Source organism: Heteronotia binoei, chromosome 6, assembly GCF_032191835.1.
Source record: "Heteronotia binoei isolate CCM8104 ecotype False Entrance Well chromosome 6, APGP_CSIRO_Hbin_v1, whole genome shotgun sequence".
Taxonomy (NCBI): domain Eukaryota; kingdom Metazoa; phylum Chordata; class Lepidosauria; order Squamata; family Gekkonidae; genus Heteronotia; species Heteronotia binoei.
Genome location: NC_083228.1, coordinates 84,159,065 through 84,172,546, shown reverse-complemented (window position 1 = coordinate 84,172,546; position 13,482 = coordinate 84,159,065). Strand labels below are relative to the sequence as shown.

Here is a 13,482-nt window from a genome sequence, read left to right as displayed (position 1 = left end):
ATGCGAAAACCACTTGTTCTGTTTGGAGAAAGCATAAGTGAAGCCAACTTCATCAGAACACTGAGTCCAAGACATGGGAGACATGGGGACTTAGAGTTGATCTTTATACCCCACTTTTCTCTACCTTAAGGAGTCTAAAATTGGCTTACTATAGTCTTCCCTTCCTCTCCCCACAACACTCACTTTGTGAAGTTGGTGGGGCTGAAGGAGTTCTGAGAGAACTGTGACTGGCCCAAGGTTACCCAAGCAGGCTTCACCTGGAAGACTGGGGAATCAAACCTGATCCCTCCAGATTAGAGTCAGCTGCTCTTAACCACTACACCACACTGGCTCTTTGTAGCATGTTAATTGTTAGTAATTAGTATACTCTTGAAAATGGCATGAATGATATTATCTCTCTAATCATATACTGAAGGATCCATAGCTTACAGATGTGAATTTCCACTTTATGTTTCATGGACTCTGAAACAAACTTCTCAGCTCTTTCATGTGTTAATTTGTTCCTTGATTGTGTATGTCTGGTTTTCAAACATTCATCCTCTTATTTCACCATGCAGAAGACAAAGGAATCTAAGACAAGCAAGAAACAAGTGGAGCCAGAGGCTGCATTGTTCAAAGTTCTCACGTTGCAGAAGCAAAATATGTAGCAGCTTCCAGTTTGGACCAAATCCCTGAAGATGTCCTGTATTTGGTAACACTTGAGAGTACTTTGTTTTCATCAAGACTTGTACTGTCTGTTTAGTAATCTAGACCGACATATGAAGTAGCAGAACTATGATTGTTATTACTCTGATTCTTGGATCTCCGTTTCACAGCAGCATGAATTGGCTGACAATATGTATTTTACAACACCACTTCCAAAAAAGTATTGTACTCAATCCAAAAGAGAAGAGAAGGGTTTCTCCCTAATCTTTCCTGAAGGTCTATTATTTTGCAACCCCAGGGAAAATTTCTTTAGAAAAATAAAAATATTGGGGGGGGGGTGTCTGGCTTCCAAATGTTCCTGGGATTTCCCTTCTGAAGTGTAATGAGAAGCAAGGGCAATACTTTTATGCCATATGCACCCCAAAATTTGCTATGAGAAAAGGGCAATACAGTTATCTGCCTAGGCTGGTATTATCATATTTACTCAAAAAATGGAAGACAATAATCTTTACCAATTTTGTCTTTCTAAAAGGGGAGGGGTAGTCTCTCACTCAGGTATAAAGATCTGCTGAGTGTGAGAGGTGGCACATGTGGGGAAAGCTCTGGAAAAAGTCTCTAACTCATTTACCAGGAGATAGGATCAACAAGGAAAGCAAGGCTGACTTTCTTTTTTCTTTTTGGTATTTTTGTACTTTTTGTGTGTGTGCACAAGCATCTGTACCTGTAAGTCATGTTGACCTCTGGTGACTGACCCCTACTGGGGGACTGGAGGATATTCAGAGAGGTGGTTGAATATAGCCTGCCCCTGTCCTCCCAACTACTGGTATTCCAAGGAAGCCTCCCATACAGAGTCGACCCTGCTTAACTTCTGAGATATGATGAGATCAGGCTTGCCTAGACTATCCAGGTTAGGGCTTGCAAGCAAGGCTGACTTTCAAGCTGCTTGGAGTTTTAATGGGACAGAGAAGGAGTTGTGTGGACTCACAGGCTAACTCTTAGCCCAGTAAACAATCATAAGAGTAGAGGATTTGTTCCTCTACTGACCAATGCTTCTGGATCAGTAACTCACAACAGGACTCCACACCCCCTTTTGCATCTTCCCCTGTGCTCCTGGCCAGAGTTGCCTAGCAGTTCAGCTCTTTTTTCTTCCTCCAGGAGAGAGATCAAGTAATTGATTTTAAATGTCCTGCTGAATTGGAGATATAACAAAGTGTGACTTCCTAGCCCAAAGGAAGTATTATGACCCTGTGGACTGACCACAATGCCAGGGGATCAGTCTGAGTTTCTGGAGGGGGTGGTATTTGCCTTTTAAAATTTGAAACAGTATGATCCAATACTGAGCCTGCTCTGGCAGAAAGGGCGGGATATGAATCAAAATAAATAAATAAATTTATGAACAAAGTAAAGGTGCAAACACTGAAAATAATTTTCTTCTGTAGTCCATATTGTTTACAGTGTATTGATTACTATGTAATTAAAATTTTTGTTCATAATGGTGGGGAGGTCATCCTACATTCATGGTTGTCTTCCTTTCAAGTAAACAGAATACACTACCCCTAGTGGAAAACTGTTTTGTTACTTGGCTCACCTTTTAATCTGACCCCCAGGCTTGTGGGAGACGCCTTTCTTTTTCATCAATTTTTCCATTGTATTGGCATGGATTATGGGTCGGACTGGGTGACGTTTGTAAGTCCCAGGATATTTCTTTTCCACAGCTTGTTCCCGCCTGCATTGTGGAATAAAAATAAAATCCCTAATGTTCCCACTGCAAAAGAAAGCTATCAAAGTACAGAGCAATAACTGTCTCCAAATATTTTTTTCCTTATATATCTTGAAAAATACTTATGTCAGCAAGGCAACAAGATTAGTTTTTTTGTTAAGCAACTGCTAATGCTACCAGGAGTCCTGGCTATGGAGCAGATCAAAATTCCAAACATAAAGAAGTGCAGGCTTCTAAGGGCAAGGATTCTGCAGAGCAAGTCTGGCATAGCAAGCTTTCTATTGGCACAAGGGGAAAACTGGATAAAACTGACCCCTTCCAGTGGTTTTGTGTGTCCATGGGGGTCCTATGACAATTGACGGGGCCTTTGCAAGGGCCAAAAAAGGCTGTTGTGGAAACGGGAAGATATGAAAAATCTGCCACTGCAAATATCCTCTGCTAATGCAGCTGTAGAAATCAACCCATTTTTTTTAAATAGATCAGTCTTTCCCATTCTTGTTATAATAATACATGATGCTGGGCACATAGGTGGGTTACATACTTAATTAATTCCTTTTCCCGAACCTCCAGCTGTAACATGATGGCACTGAGTTCCATGTATAAATTATTGGCCCTCTCCAGTTTTCTCTCATAATGTTCACGGATGTCCAGTGCATGCCTGTGCAAAGACAGCCAGTTTCAGATGTGCAGTTAACTGGCCTTTCCAGTAAGTTACAGTGTACATATACAAAATGAAGAACAACTATACTTATGCAGAATCTTTCTGAATTAAACATGTCCTATGTAATTGCAAAAACAAGATCAAGGTTTAGATATTAAAGCAGCACTCAATACAGATAATTGTCTCTCTGTCTCATAATATGGGAATATGGGATCATCCAGTGAAACCTTAGCACTAGATTCAGAATAAAGAACAGTTCTTCACACAATGTAAAGGTATACACTCTGCTGTCACAAAGTGATGATGGTCAACTGCTTAAAAGGACTTTAAGACAAATTCACAGAGGACAGACCAATCCACATGATAGCCTATTAGTACCTCCAGACTTGGTGGCAATAGGTTTCTAAATACCAGTTGCTGGAGTGAGGACAGTAAACAGGAAAGAGCTTATTACTTTCACACCATACTTGGATTTTTGTAAGTATCTAAATGGTCATTCAGTTGGCAACAGAATACTGGGCTAGGTAGGCCCTTTATTTGAACCAACAGGTTTCTTTTATGTCCTTAAGAAATAAACAGACCTGAGTTCTTCTCTTCGGCGACGAATAAGTTCTTCATCTAAACGATGTATACAAGTTCCTTCACTTTTAATTTTCTCAAAGTGCTTCTTCACTTCCTCTCTCCATTCAGCCTGCCAAAATAATTTTACATTTAAATGATTACAAAGCATAACTCTTGGCCCTGACAACTGCCATGAAAAGGGCTGCTCCTCTTGCATATTAGAAAAGAAACAGCGAGTAATTAGAGGCTGTTTAGTACCTTTGTAAAAACACTACAATTTCAGATTCTGAAGGTCTGATGCTGTCTAATTGTTATTCTTGCCCTGTAATTCAATCTGGTTTTCCAACACTAGATCAACCATCACTAATAGGGACAATACTATAATAAAGTTATTTTACTGTATAAAATCAATTGTTTCAGACAAATTTGTGGTCTGATTTCTTCTTCCCAATCTGTAGCCAACTACTTTTCATTTCTAGGGCTATTCAAAGGAAATTCATAAAGCGTAGCAAAATAAGCAATGTATACTTATTTGACATTAGATTTTTACACTCACAACCCCCGCAGATTGTCCCCAGGACACAACATACACAGTGTGATTACTGCCGAAAAATACATCCTATCTCAATGACTAATACAAGCATCCACAGAAGGATGAAAATGGCTCCATTACAATATCAAAATAAAATAAGAATTTATTTGTAATAAGAAGGGGCCAGAGTCCTCAAACCTGCACAATCCCTTTTCTTTTTCTCCTTCACCTGTATCCAGCTCCAAAGCCACAAACCACGAAGTCTTTTCAATAATTTGCTCTGTTGTCCAACCAAGGGACTTCAACAACATATACTTTCTTCCTTACAAATCAAGATTCTAAACTGCAGAGGGGGCAGAATACAAGGAGGCAAACTGGGTTGTTTCTTGTTATATTACATTTGATTTCTAAAGGCATTCACTATCAAAGGAGCCTTTTTGATAAAGGAACCTAACACTACAGGGCTAAAGGAAGCTTCTTTGTTATTATTACTATGGTTATTCAGGGTGCCCCTGTTTTTTAAATTTAATATCTTGGAAGTAGCAATCTGTTGCACTTTCCAGCCCCTAGGTAAGAAACAGCAATATGGCACTAAAGGAATGGTTAATGAGCCTATCATAATTCTAAAAAGAATGATTGTGAAAGTTGACCTGATAATATCAAACACTGATGTGGGTATTTACACAATTCAGCTCTAGTTGTGGTCAGTTAGCTGTGAACAACTAGCAAATCTGGTATGCAACTCCTGTCTCACCCCCTATCTCCAAACACTCCCTCCAATCACATCTATATCCAGCCAATTCAGTAAGGCCCAGCTGTGCATCATGATGCAAATGGGGATCAGGATGTGTATCCAAACACACTTCTGTATGGGGATCTGCTTTGCTGAATTACAGAGATGATGTTTGATTGCTGCACCTAAGAGACACTTCTCATCTTTAAAAGGCACTGCTGTGCTTGGCCTGACTTGCAACAATCCACTAACAAACCAGAAGAATCCAATTGTCTCTTCTTGCTGTAGCTCTGTATACCCAACACTTTTTGGTTCATGTAATACATCTGATAAAGCAGACTACTTATGAAACTTTACAGTACTGTAAACTAATTAATACCCAAGGTGCAAATGTTTCTTTGTCCCTCTGCTTCTGTTTTAAGTATTTCAGATTATATGCATACACATGTTGAGTTCCATTCTTCCCTTCATATTCCCCATACACCAATTTCGTACCATCAGTCCTTGCCTCTGTGTTGTCATCCTTGTTGAAGTATACACAGCCTATCAGAAGACACACAGAAAGCTGACCATGCCTGTGCAGTTCTGCTGCTAGTAACATTTCTAGATTTACCTGAGACTTGAAATAAGTCTCCTGAGGGGTGGCCAACACATCAGCAGATGCAATATCAAGGTGCATAAGTGTCTGTCGGAAAGAGGGCCGATTCCGGGGCTTGCTTTGCCTGGAAAAGAAATGGGAGTCCATCTGTGCAGTAAGTTAAAATAGGATTATGAACACATCTGGAGTATTTTATGTTATAGTGACATTTCAAGTAAACTTCTATGTCTGTGGCAGTATTAACACATTCATGAATCTGAAGTCATTTTATCAAGCCAACACATTACATTTATTTGCACAAGAATAGGCATAGCATTGTTAGAGTGGTGTGTACAGGGAGACATCTCAGCTTTGGTTGTCAATTTAAAGAAAGTGGGCTTGATCCAGAGCAAGGATCATGGGTCCAATGCAGGACAAAAGGTGGAAACTTGCATCATACCTAGAGAAGCAAGACATGCTGCACTTGCACTGATACCTTTCCTGACATAGTGTGGTTGCTTATACTATACTCATACCCATCTGCTATGCAGATAGTGCATATTCTCTGCCATTCATGGACAGCAACTCACATCATGTACAGCTTGGATCCTGTCACTCCATTTCACTGGTGGCAACACATTCATCAAATGCGAGAAACACTCAGAATCCATGAAGTCTACACATTTCTTTATACTTTATTAGTAAGAAACCAATCAAGGAAAATCCCATTTTCACATATCTCCCTAAGCACACTTTCACTCAACAATTTTGTTGCAAGTTTTGTGAGTGAATTTTGCCAGAATCAGGACTGCAGCAAGGGGCCAGGAGAGGGATTTCTGCTGGTTATTTGCAATGGACATGGTGTATTGCAGGAATGGATACAGGTTACAGTATCAAACTACACAACAGCAATTCTTACCATGTTTGCTTCATTAGGAGCTTGAAGCCATCTGGACAAGTGGAGGGCACAGGAAGGTGTAGGCTATTGCTACCTACACCCCAGATGATGGCTGAAGAGTCTACATCCTTATATGGAATCTCTCCAGTGAGAAGTTCCCACAAAACCACTCCAAATGACCTGAAGCAAAAAGGAAAATGAAGAAACTGGAAAGCTATATTTAGCAAGAAAGATCACAAAAAAAGAAAAATGACTTCTAAAACAGGTCATGAAACATTTGGCTGATGTTAAATTAAATTCTGTTGGGAACATAGAAATTGCCTAGTCTTTTTGTAAACATTTCTCACCAAATATCCACTTTTTCAGAGACGGGTTCATTGCGAATCACTTCTGGGGCCATCCATGCTACAGTTCCTGCAAAGGACATTTTTGTACTCTTATCGCTAAGTTCTTTGGAAGTACCAAAATCCGAAATTTTTACCGTATCATTGTGAGTGACTAATACACTGAAGAGAGACAAAACAGAATGAACCATGAGAATGGTTTGCACTACCATAGCAATTCAAGCCTTAATTTACATTCAATTTTATTTTTTTTTCTTGATACACACTAGAAACTCACTTAGGTGACTTGAGGTCTCTGTGGATGATCTTATGAAGATGTAAATAGTTCATTCCACTAGCAATTCCCGTCGACCAATCTACAAGCAGCTGAGGTGTGATCTTCCGACCTGCTCGCAACACTTCATACAGCTGTCCATGTGCACAGTACTCCATTATTATACAGTAGCATGGTGCCTGAGTGCAAACTCCCCTAACATAAAGTAGAACTACAGATGAAAAAGACAAACTAAAAACAATGGGACCTTATAAACTGAAACACAGCGGCTCACTCACCATTCTCCTCAACAGTAACATACATGCAAGACTGATTAGTTATTTGTTATTAATCAGACATATATCTCAATAGTAATGGAAGTAAAAACTCTTTGCAGAGCAGACTGTTCAGTTCTAAACATTCCCCACTCAATAGTAAAGTGAATTGGAGTCTTCACAGGGGCAGAACGCAGAGGATAAAATAACAGCTGCTTCCACACCAGGGTGATTTTTCATGGTGCTCAGGTTACTCATATGGAGGTGTGTGAAACTGCTCTTGCAATGGAGATTCTAGACAGCAGATGATCCATTTTTCTCTCCATTGCTAATGGTGGTTTCCCTTTCACAACTAATGCGCATTGAAGCCCAATCACCACTGATGCGTTCTCACATCAACCTCAGGATTCGCCACACACTCTGTTAAGTGTAACGGATTCTCTTCTGATTTTCAACAAAAACAAAAGGGGGGGGGACCTCCACCAGCATGCCTAACACTGCATTGGACAGAGTAACAGAATACCTTTTTAAAAAATTTAAACCTCCACATATTTACAGATGTACCTCTGGACATTTTCTTTTCCTCACTTGTTTAAAAGGCAAGTGACTTTCTTCAGTTATGCTAACTGCTGCAAGAGACTGATCCCTTGCAATCATCAACTAAAAAAAAGAGAAAGTGAAATAAGCTCTTCAATGTCCTTGCCCAGGAAACATCATTTTTTTAAAAAAAAAATTTTTTAAATAAAGCAGATTTGTGTGTGTGTGTAGAAAAATCTTTTAAAATGGCCAGTGCTCAAATAGGGGATGACATCATGTGGAAATATGAAAAAGGCACCCGTCAGGCAGCTGAAATATGTAGAATCCTGGGTGTGAAAGCAGCCATTTAATCAGTTCATATTTAAAGTCCTTCAATTTTATCAATCAGGCATTCGCAAAACAAGACAGGGGAAAATGTTTGCTATAGTAAAGGATTGGAGAAAGCCCACAGTTTACATTGTATACAAAGAGATGCATCCTCTCTCTCCATTTCACCAGTGGCAGCACTTTCCTTCAATGAGAGATTCCCTCCACACATGCAACAGGCTTCTCCACCACGTGGAGAGTCTTGTGTCAAAGGGATATAAGTGTTGGATGAAAGTAACACTACCAATGCGACTGGCTAACAGAATCCAACCCATTGTTTTTGTCATTTATTGCTGAAGATTATCCCATTATACAATGGAAGGCAATTACACAACAGTTCTCTCTGAGAGTTTATTAAAGCATCCATCATTGATAATGGAAAATCAATAATTTTCAAAACTTCGACCTAGTTTCCTTCCCCCTACCATCCTTACAAAAAAGAACTCTGTATACTATTAGCATGTACCTACAGTATACAGCATTTTATCCTGTAAATTAGATTTTCTGGTTATTATTGCAGATTAGATGATATAGGGAAGTTGCTGTATTTAAAGCACAATTTCACTGACCAAGACGACAACCACTAAGTCTGACCAGATAACACAGCTCTAGAAATAGTCTTCAAAATCAAAATTTTACCTACTTGAAAGCAATGATGTTAGGATGCTTCAGCTTCCTTAAATGCTTGATATCCGTTTCACTCTGTTCTCGCACTTTTTTGATGGCCACCTCCTCTGCTCGGAATTTACCCAGGAAAACAGCTCCCTGTGCTCCACTGCCCAGCCACTGCAGTTCAGAAATCTCCTCAAAGGGAACCTCCCATGTATCTGATAACAACAAGCACACTCTATTATAACTTTCAACAAGCAACCAAGTAAAAGGCCACTTTCTACCCTTGTGGTGTGCTACCTTGAACTTAATTAGCCAACAGAATGCTAAAGAACAAGTAAAATGAAAAAAGAACAGTCATCTTTCCATCTGTTCTTCTCTAGATGTTAGAGATAGCAGGCAGGAACCAAGAGATCTAGAAATCCTGAAATAGGAGAAGGGACACCCTACTTCTTAAAGGAATATTCTAGAAGTTCATATTAGCAGCTAGAGATGATGATTAGAAACAATCTGGATAAGAGAAATCTGATCTCTGAAGTCTAGCTTTTCCTTTGGAGCCCAGACTTCGCCCAGCTTTAAAGTCTGAGACTTAGACTACTTATCTGGTTTTATAGTCCAAGTTCCCTTTCTCCTCCCTTTCTTAAGATACACAGGAAAAACACAGACTTCTGCCCATGAAGGCACTCTGACTGCATGTATTAGGTATTGGGTTTATCAGACATAAGCTAGGCAAGAAGACAAAGCCATCATCTTTGGAACTGTACTGCTAAAAGAGAGAAACTTGCCCTAGTCTCGGGGGTGGGGGGGAGGGATATGGGAGCACTAACTACTGTTTTAGCTCTATGCATATTGGTATGGGGAAAGAAGACTTCTTAAACATCAATATCAGGTGCCACCAGGAACTTTTAAAAATATATACAGGGTATACAGTATCCAAAAGAATACACTAAGTCTTTGCTACCTGGGTAAATACTATAACATTGCCTCCCCAGATTGGCCTGATTTCAGAGATAAGAAACAGATGATCTAATCATTTTGGTGCACCCTACAGACTTTATGGAAGCAAGAGATGCCCAACTGAAACAAAAAAAAAGCCTTGAACATTCACTCCCACTGTCAGGAAACCTTCCCCAGCTATCAAGCAAATGGGTAGCTCACAACTGTCCCATTTTTTTTGTAAAATAAAACATAAATCCAGTGGCATCTTAAAGACTTCTGTTCCAGTATGAGATTTCATGAGACACAGCTGACTTCTTCAGATATAATGGAAAGAAAATCATTTCCTTCATTTTAAGAAAGTTGCAGGAGGAGAGGAAAAAAGGGGGAGAGTTGAGCAAAGAGAGGCCTGGTATCATAAATCATCTGTTACATAGATGATGACAGAGGTCAGAAGCTCTAGCTTTTTTTTGCCATTGATTTGCGTGGTTTATATTTGCTTTGCTTATTGCACTTTTAAGAAGCTCATCCTATTTGTTCTTGACAAAGCAGGAGTCATTTTATGACAAGGTTTGCAAACCCCAGATGAAATGCTCAAGGAGAAACTGAGACAGAAAAAATGGTTACTCAAGTTTATAGGACTTCTGAATGAAGGATCTCTGCCTTTGGAGCTATTGGTATATGAGTGAGTGGCAAATGAAACACTGATGCATACATGCAAAAAGTTTAACTTCATGCTATGGGAATTAAATGACACTGTAGAGGCTAATATCCTCCCCTCTGCCACTGTTCACTTGACCTTAGAAACTTTTTTAAAGCCTACAAAAATATAATATTTTGCCACGGAGGTTTACCTTGTTGTTGCAGCTTGTAGTCAGTGGAGTAAGCTTTGCCTATAATATTCCATACTGGCTTCAAACAGCCAAAGAGTCCTTCAAGAAATCCAACATTTCCACTGCCTGATCTGTTGAACTGAATCTTGATATCATCTGTTCCATTGTTGGTCTCCCTCCTCACGCTGTCACTGTTGCCCTGGCTAACAGTGGTTTCTAATTCATCCTGTTCTGTTAACTGCAGCACACTATTCTCAAACTGGTCCCTGGAATCCTCACTTATGCTGGTCAGTACTGTTGTGGCAACCGGGCTGCTCATGTTCTCTGATACATTGCTCTGGAACAAACCCTTGTCTTGTACATCTTCTATAATTTCAGGCGAAGAGTGAACACCAGCAGGCATGTGTTCTCCATGCATCCCACTAAAATCTTTGTCTTCACTTAGGGTCTTGGTGATCACAGTTGTAGAAGAAGACCAACTCAGGGGTTCCTGAGAACTGGTCATTGTACTGTGGGTGTGCATGGAACAGAAAGTCAGATATTATGTAAACAAAAAAATATCCTCACCCCTGATGCAGCAAGTGGCCCCTGAAAAGAGACAGAGAGAAACATATAAGAATAATGCAAAAGAGTATGCTTCAAATTTAAAATTGAGTATCCTTGATCTAAATTGCTTATCTGTTCCTCAGTATAACCCAGTGCCTCTTCTAGCTTATCGTCCTCTCAAAAGAAACATTTTAGGTAACCACAAAAGTTACAATAGCATGAAAAAGTTCCATCCAGGGCAAAAATATTTCTGCGAGCTGCTCCTAGGATAGTGATACCAGTAATATATTACACGGTGGACTTTGTACTCTCTCTCTCTCTCTCTCGGCTTGGCTTCGCGAACGAAGATTTAAGAAGGGTGCAATAGTCCACGTTTGCTGCAGGCTCGCTGGTGGCTGACAAGACCAATGTGGGACAGGCAGGTCCGGCTACAGCGGCTGCAGGGAAAAGTCTGATTTAGGGTTGGTCCTGTAGCAGTGCGATTCTTCCTCAATCTCCTTTTGTCCTCAAGACCAGCTATGCGTGTGTTCTCAAAGGAAGAGACAGCCTGGTGGATGGTGTGCCTCCATGCTTTGCGATCTGAGGCTAGGTCAGACCACTGGTGATGGTTGATGTGACAGGTGCTAAGGGATTTCTTCAAGGAGTCCTTGTACCTCTTCTTTGGTGCCCCTCTCAGTCACACTAAATCACTTGACATCAAAACCAAACTGGATCTTGGGCATGTGACAAAACTATTGAAATATTTACATAGCTTCCCATTTTACGGAGGAAAAAACCCCCATTCAAACTTCACTAAGTTCATTCAATGGTAATTCATATGTAATAATAGATTGACTTCTATATTGTTCAGATTGTTGTATCTAGATGTGTCAATAAACTTTACAGTAGTTAAAACGAATTATATCCAAATGTTCACATATGGCTGCAAAAATGAACTGTGATAACTTGTGTGTATAACTTATTATGAATAAATTATTTCTAGATGGGTGCCATTGATGTGAATCACTTTAATTTATTCAACATTGTGGCACCATCTGAAAATCTACATAATTTATGTTAAAAAAAATAGCTAAAATTATGAAGTCTACAGTTATACAGAATGATCCATTATTGTATCAGAAATATCTGTTTTACTATTACCTAGTCCCCAAAGCCCATCTCAAAAAAGCGCAGCATAGAATACACCAGTTCCTTGAAACAGGACACAGTACAACCACAGGAGATCTAACCACTAGTGGCAAGCAGGATAATCATACAGACATAGCAGACTGAAAACTAACATATGAGAAAACCCAGGAAACTTGATTTCAGAGAAGGACTATATTGCCAGAGGAGGAATAAAACTTTTTAGCTGAGCTTTAACATACAGGAGGCACAGAATAAAGATGAAGAATAAAATAAAGCATTCATAGTGCCAAAATACAATCTAAAAACAACATTTCTGAAGAGTTTAAAGAACGTGTAAAAAACAAGTTTGCATTACTTAGTTCAAGCAAAAAGGAACCAGAACTGTGGATTGAAACCAGAGATATAATCAAGGAAGAATGCATAGTCTATTCCTGTAGCCAAAAGAAATGAAAAACCTTGATGGATGACTGACAAAAGTCTTTAAATTGTTAAAGTTAGACAAGATACAAAAGCAAAAAGTGACAGAAATCAGACTTCAGAATCAGAAGTCTGAATGCAGTGTTCCAGCTACTGGCACATGAAGACAAAGAGAACTATTATAACTATCAGTATAAGGAAATCGAAAAGAACAACAAAATGGAAGAACACGAGATCTATTGCACAAGATCCAAGAAATCAAAAGGAAAGCTAAAACACAGTCAAGCATGCTGAAAGATCAACATGGAAATACATTAACAGAACAGGTCAGAATTTAAAAAATGGGAATAATACTCTGACAAAGTATACAGAAGAGAGGATGACAGATTCCTTCCAAGAAGAATCTTTTGAAGAACCTGCAATTTTAGAAAGTGAAGTGAAGGCTGTATTAAAACAACAGGGAGTAACAAATCACCGGGAGTAGATGGGATATCAATAGAGCTACTTCAAGTCACATAAATTGAGCCCATTAAAATCTTAACAAGAACATACCAACAAATATGGAAAACAAAACAATGTGCCACAGACTGGAAAGGTTCAACCTACACTCCAATTCCAAAAAAATGAGACCTCAAAGACTGCTGGCCTGGATGAAGCACAAGCTGGAATTAAGATTGCTGAGAAAAACATCAACAACCTCAGATACGCAGATAATACCACTCTAATGGCAGAAAGTGAAGAAGACCTAAAGAGCCTCTTGTTGAGGGTGAAAGAGGAGAGAGCACAAAAATAGGCTTGAAACTCAACATCAAAAAAACTAAGCTCATGGCAACCTGTCCCATCACTCCTTGGCAAATAGAAGGGGAAAACATGGAAGTTGTGACAAGACTCCACATTTCTGGGATCTAAGA

At 39.5% G+C, this 13,482-nt stretch overlaps 1 protein-coding gene across 4 annotated transcripts in view; it reads right to left on the bottom strand.

The window, feature by feature from the left end:
* The window catches only part of MAP3K13 (mitogen-activated protein kinase kinase kinase 13), a 67,826-nt gene that overhangs the window by 16,936 nt on the left and 37,408 nt on the right, over positions 1-13,482 (bottom strand). For all 4 annotated transcript variants that reach the window (XM_060242009.1, XM_060242010.1, XM_060242011.1 and 1 more), the window contains 9 exons: positions 10,502-11,068; positions 8,746-8,929; positions 6,949-7,140; positions 6,675-6,833; positions 6,349-6,507; positions 5,466-5,574; positions 3,608-3,717; positions 2,907-3,023; positions 2,234-2,371 (listed from right to left, as the gene is read on the bottom strand). In XM_060242009.1, coding sequence (XP_060097992.1) covers positions 2,234-2,371; positions 2,907-3,023; positions 3,608-3,717; positions 5,466-5,574; positions 6,349-6,507; positions 6,675-6,833; positions 6,949-7,140; positions 8,746-8,929; positions 10,502-11,003 — 1,670 coding nt within the window. In that variant the 5' untranslated portion in view covers positions 11,004-11,068. The remainder of the gene's footprint in view (positions 1-2,233; positions 2,372-2,906; positions 3,024-3,607; positions 3,718-5,465; positions 5,575-6,348; positions 6,508-6,674; positions 6,834-6,948; positions 7,141-8,745; positions 8,930-10,501; positions 11,069-13,482) is intronic.